The sequence below is a fragment of the Mustela erminea genome, chromosome 18 (assembly GCF_009829155.1).
Source record: "Mustela erminea isolate mMusErm1 chromosome 18, mMusErm1.Pri, whole genome shotgun sequence".
Lineage (NCBI taxonomy): Eukaryota > Metazoa > Chordata > Mammalia > Carnivora > Mustelidae > Mustela > Mustela erminea.
The window spans coordinates 35,299,800-35,305,799 of NC_045631.1; the positions used below are offsets into that span (position 1 = coordinate 35,299,800).

Consider the following 6,000-nt stretch of genomic DNA (forward strand, 5'->3'; position numbering starts at 1 on the left):
TGCCTTCAGCTCAGATCATGATCCTAGGGTCCTAAGATTGAGCCCTGCTGTCTGTTCGGCGGGGAGCCTGCTTCCTCCTCTCTCTCTCTCTCTGCCTACTTGTGATCTCTGTCAAATAAATAAACAAAATCTTTAAATTAAAAAAAAAAAGGAAAAGAAAACCAGCATCTGAAATGGCTTAGCATGAATGAATTGTAGAAGCATCCCACATGTCTGAATAAGAAAAGACAGCAAGGTCAGCTCCCAGAGTGTGCACTGCAGTCGTTATGTTCAAACAGCAAGGGAGCAAAATGGATGGCGTGTCCAAATATATTTGAAAAAGAGAGATTTTTAAAAAGTTAAATAGGGGCAACTGGGTGACTCAGGTAATTAAGCGTCCAACTCTTGATCTCAGCCCAGATCTCGATCTCACAGTCATTGAGTTCAAGCCTGGTATTGGGTTGGGCTCCATGCTGGGTATGGAGCCTACATAAAAAAAAAATAAAAATAAAAAAGTTAAATAGATTTCCTTACTGGGAAGCTTGTCAGGGTCTTTAAATTGATCATACCTGTGCAGTCACTAAGAAGAGACAGAGGATATTGAGCATTTCACAAACTGTTGAAATGTGAAGTATTTTAGAACATCTCATGGGACTCATATGCCCTTGAACTACCTGAGAACCAGGTCTGAGCACTGGGTGCGCGCCTTGCCCCTGCTCACTGTGCATTCCCACAACCATCACCCCCCACTTATGTGAAATGAATGTGCTTCTCTTTTTATAACCAGGGGAGTCATGACACCCACTCTGGTTCTGGCATTCTACAACTGTGTATAAAACTCAAAAGGAAGAGGAGCAAAGGAATCAAAATCCAATCTCTTTTTCTTTTAAGATTTTATTTTATTTATTTGACAGAGATCACAAGTCAGCAGAGAGGCAGGCGGGGGGTGGGGGGTGGGAACAGGTTCCCTGCTGAGCAGAGAGCCCGATGCGGGGCTCGATCCCAGGACCCCGGGATCATGACCTGAGCCAAAAGCAGAGGCTTAACCCACTGAGCCACCCGGGTGCCCCAGAATCCAATCTCCTTGACAGGACAGTACTCACAACCCAATAAGATGAACCATTTGAAGGCTCCAACCCTATCTGTGTTGATTGGGATTCTTTTAGTGACAAGTGACCCCCTCCAGATGCCTTACTTAGAAAAAAGGAGGTATTCAAGAGATATTGGGACATCTTATGGAAGTTGAGATCAGAAATCAATGTCGGGAAGTCACGAGAAGTCTGTCCTCTTCATTCTCTTTCTCTCCTCATTACACATTCGCTTTGTTCTTCTTTCCTGTTAGAGACAGGAAAGTCTTCCTTTGCTTTGCAGTCCTGGGCTGGAACATGGCAGAAAACGCTTTAGTCCAGCCACCTGGTCCCAATAGTCCCAGAAGAGGAACCGCATTGATCCAGCTTCCTTTAGCTTTGACCCTTGGATTGATCACTATGGTGTGGATAACACCCATGTGGGAGGAATAGAATTCCCTGAATTATTGGAAGTTCTGGAACCATGAGGTGTCCGAGGGAAAAGGGACTCTGGAGAACAACTAGATGGATTTCCTGCTTCCACGGATGGTGTGTTTGAGCTTAAGAGAGAGCAAAGGACTTACTCAGAGACATGCATGACCTGGTGAGGACGAAGCCAGGCTCGTTCCATGCACAGAGGCGCAGCAACCCGAGTCCATGAAACAGGGGTCTCTGCGGTGCTCACGTGTCCCCCGTCCCAGGCAGCTAGGACCGCCTGGCTTGGGCACACGGTCCCACTCCCTTCCTAGTGCATTTAGGAGGGTAGGTGGGACTCAGCTGTGTCTCTCTCCGCAGATGCATTCCTTACGGCTGCTCAGCCAGAACCAACCGTCTCAGATCTTCCTGAGCATGAGTGACAACTTCAGACCCGTGCAGCCACTCAACAACCGCTGTATCCGCACCAACATCAACTTCAGTTTACAGGGGAAGGACTGTCCCAACAACCGAGCCCAGAAACTTCAGTATAGAGGTGGGTGCACTGGCGCAGAGGGCAACGGGCCCCAGCCGGGGCGCGGGGGCGGGGGGGGCGCCTCTTGTTAGGATCATGATCACAAATGACAGTGAGACCCCCACCGCCCCCCACCCCAACCTTCCATTTGTATGGTGCTTTCCTGCTGGTGAAACCTCAGTATCATTGGAGATAAGCAGAGATGGAGACAGACAGGCAGAGATGGGGCTGGGGGAGGGGTGCCAAACCTTCAAATGCCTTCCCGTTCACAGCATTTAAAAAAAAAAAAAAAGGAAGGGAGGGAGGAAGGAAGCTTTATCGAAGCCCACATTAGGATTAGGACAGCTGCCTGGGTTACAGATTCTTCACAAGGAAGAAAGTACTCCCATGAAAGGATATTTGGCGTAGGGTTATATGCATTTTTCTGCGTACATAGTTACAAATCATCACACTAAGGACATTGCAGAAAGTTGCAGACCTCTTCTAAAGCCTCTAGTATATTCAGCACCGTAAGACCCTAAACGGATGGGAGCCAGGGAGGTATGTTTCCTTTTTCTTCTTCTTTATGTTATTCTTTAAACTCCAGCTAGTTAACATACAGCGTGATATCCGCTTTAGGTGTACAACATAGTGACACAGCACTGCCGTGCGGTACCTGGTGCTCAGCACGACGGGTGCACCGCTTCATCTCCACCGCCTGCTTCACCCTCCCTCCCTTACATCGCGTGTTCTCTGTAGTTAGTCTGTTTCTTGGTTTGCCTCACTCTCTTTTTTTTTTCCTTTACTCGTTTGTTTTATCACTTAAATTCCACATATACGTGAAATCGTGTGGTATTTGTCTTTCTCTGACTGACTTGTTTTGCTTAACATAAGACAGCATTTTTATTGCCATTTTACCCAAGGGCCCAGGGAGGCTGATTTTCCAATGTTATCTGTTAGAACAGGACAGCAAGAAGCATTCAAGCTTTTAGCTATGGGCACAATGGACTCCCACTCCCTTCCTCCCAAAAGGGGAGCAAATACTTTGGATGCCGGGCCATTGGGATCCAATGAGGTAACACTTGTGAGCACATCTTCTTCCGGTGCTATGTCCCTAAAAGTGACAATTTTCCCTACTAAAGGAGACATTTAAAATGACTCCTGTCTCCTGTAACCCTCTTGTCCACACATAGCTCTCTCTCTTTTCCTATGCACGCTAAGTATCTCTTGATCATTCTGGTAAAATCTCAACATAGAAAGGAAGATGGAGGTAGAGCAGAGTCGTGGAGATATCTTCAACAAGGAATCCACACATCTGAGCTCCTGGCCTGGTTCTGTCATTACCAAACCATGTATACCCAGCCAAGTCATTTCCCCTCTGGACCTGGTTTCTTTCATGACGGTCTTTATACCGTCTACTTCATGACTCACAAGGAGCAAATGAGAGCCTGGATGGGGAAGCCCTTTGTAACAATAATGTGCCAACCAAATATGGGGGCTATGGACGTTACCAGACAGCTGCCCCTTGGTTCCCTACTTTATCTCTCCTGCTTCCCCTGCATCTCCTTCTTTCTTTTTTCTGTCAGACACATGCAAAGTGTCAAAACTATAATTGTCTGTTCCCTTCCTGCCAGAACTACCAGAAAAAGACGCCTTTCATTGAGCCTTCCCTTTTTTCAACATGTAGTTATGATGAGCCTAGCCAGGCACTTAGCTAAGTGATGGGAATATAGTGGGGATGAAGACAGATAGGGCCCCCTCCATGCAGAGGTCACAGTCTAGAGCAGGGGTAGCAGAATTTTTCTATAAGGGGCAATTGGTAAACACTTTGGGCTTTTGAGTCATATAGTCTCTGCTACATTTTTATGTTGTAGAGTGAAAGCAGCCATAGACAATATGAAAATGATTGGGTGTGGCCAGTCCCCAGCAGCAGATCACAGGCTGTATTTGGTCTGTGGGCTGTCATCTGTCCCCTCATCTAAAGCACTGCCATCCACTGGAACTTTCTACAACTCTGGAAATGTTTTATATCTACATTGTTCAGTATATGGTCGCAACCAGTCACATGTGGCTATCAGACATTTGAAGAGTGGCTAGTAAGCAACACAACTAAATTTTTAGTTTTCATTTTAATTAATTTGAATTTATGGTAGCCACCTGTGACCAGTAACAACCCTATGGGATGGGTCGGGCCTAGAGGTTTATGAGGAAGCAGAGTGGGTGGTTGGGACACATACTCAGAATTTACAGAACTGTCCCGTCCCCTTTGGGACAGGCAGTGGTGTAGTATAGTGGCTGAAGAATATTGGGAAATTGACCAAACCTAGCTTTAAACCTTCACTCTGCACTTGCCTGCTGCTTGCTGTGTCCTCCTAGGCAAGTAAGCCCCTTTACTTTGTGCGCATTAATTCAACTATGCCTTGTTTTGTGTTATTTGTGTGTGTGTTTTCCTTTCTCTCTCCTTCCAGTAAATGAATGGCTCCTCAAGTAGGGAACGAGACCAAGAAGAATCTCAAGAAGAAATACTACAACTTTGAATTGATGTAACCTAGAATGCCCCCCTCTTTCTTCTCTCTCCCTCTCTCCCTCAAGCCTCATTCACTCTTTGGATTGGCCCTTTCTTCATGAAAAGTATCTGCAAAACCATGGCAGAGGAACACATCTCTTCCACACACTCAGACACACACACACACACACACACACACACAGGGGCACACATGCCAACATATCTACACATAGACACACTCACATGGCCTCCAGGATGGGAAGTCAATTTTCAGAAAATACAGGCTCGTTCAAAAGAGGTCTTAGAAGAAAACAACCAGTTAACCTGATTACAATTTTGATACTGTTTTCCTGAACTAATAAATCTACCCAATGAGACTTTTCAGCCTTTGTACATACAAAATTCTTCCAAAAGAGAGAGAGGAGAAAACACAGCTCCGACAGCATCAAGCGGACTTTGTTCTTGGCATCAAGTTATCTCGGGTGGTATCCTAGGATCCTCTGGTGACAGGTGAACCAGGATAAAGTTGGCCAAGGACACTTATTCTTCTGTTTACTCCCCCAAAAAAATTAAAAAGAAAAGGACAGACCTTGAAGAGATACACATTGTATATATATCACTGCAGACTATAAAGAAATGGAATTATTTCCCCCTCTTCGTCACATATCTGTAGTAGGATTTGCCAAGATCAGAATCGATCCATTCACTGTTTCTTGTTTTCCAAAGGTCATACATTGTGTTTGGTTATTGTTAACAGCTCAATAAATGTGTTTAACGAGTTAATTTCATTTTTCCGCCTTTGGTCTGTTCTCCTTCCTTACAGGCGAAGCCCTGATTCCATTACAACTGCATTCTTTGATTTCACTTGTTCCTTCATCTACATGTTCTGTTCATTTGCAGCCAGTTTTGACTGAGTTTGTGGCAATCAGGAATGCATTTGCTAAGCAAGTATAACTTTTAATTCCACTCCATGGCTCGATCATTCATACAAGGTGAGCTTCCGCCTGAGACAGCAGGCGACAGATTTCTTGCGTTTCAAAACTGCCATCCCCCTCCCACCCCTGTGATGCTCCCTTGAAGGAATGCACTTTGCCTTGTAAATTCCTGGGAAGGGGGTGTCTTTTCTCTCCAGGTGCAGCCGGATCTCACAAAATACAAACGAATGCCTTTCTTTCCTTGTTTATAATGGTCACTCACTGTGTTTGGTTACTGTCAAGAAATCAATAAATGTGTTTAACAAGTTAGCCCATACCTGTGTCGTGGTTTTTTGAGGAGGAGGAGGCTCCCTGCCGAAGCCTCTGAGTCCTGCTGCGTCCACGAGCCGCGGTGCTGTGGCCGCTGGGGCCGCGGAGCCACGGGAACTGCCCGGCTGGCCGTTCCCAGAACCAGGTAATTAATACCCTGGTGAGAAAACACAGAGGCTCAGCTGCTGGAAGGGAAGATTTTGATGTTCGTTCAGTGGCCAAATTAAAAATAAACTTCCATCTTCCTTTTCTGTCACGGTCCCCTGAAAGAGGGAA

General features: G+C 45.8%; 1 protein-coding gene across 2 annotated transcripts in view; it reads left to right on the forward strand.

Moving 5' to 3' along the window:
* Nucleotides 1-5,724, forward strand: part of CA10 (carbonic anhydrase 10) — a 509,383-nt gene extending 503,659 nt beyond the window's left edge. For both annotated transcript variants that reach the window (XM_032321598.1, XM_032321597.1), the window contains exons 8-9: nucleotides 1,842-2,016; nucleotides 4,443-5,724. In XM_032321598.1, coding sequence (XP_032177489.1) covers nucleotides 1,842-2,016; nucleotides 4,443-4,465 — 198 coding nt within the window. In that variant the 3' untranslated portion in view covers nucleotides 4,466-5,724. The remainder of the gene's footprint in view (nucleotides 1-1,841; nucleotides 2,017-4,442) is intronic.
* The last annotated feature ends 276 nt before the right edge of the window (nucleotides 5,725-6,000 follow it).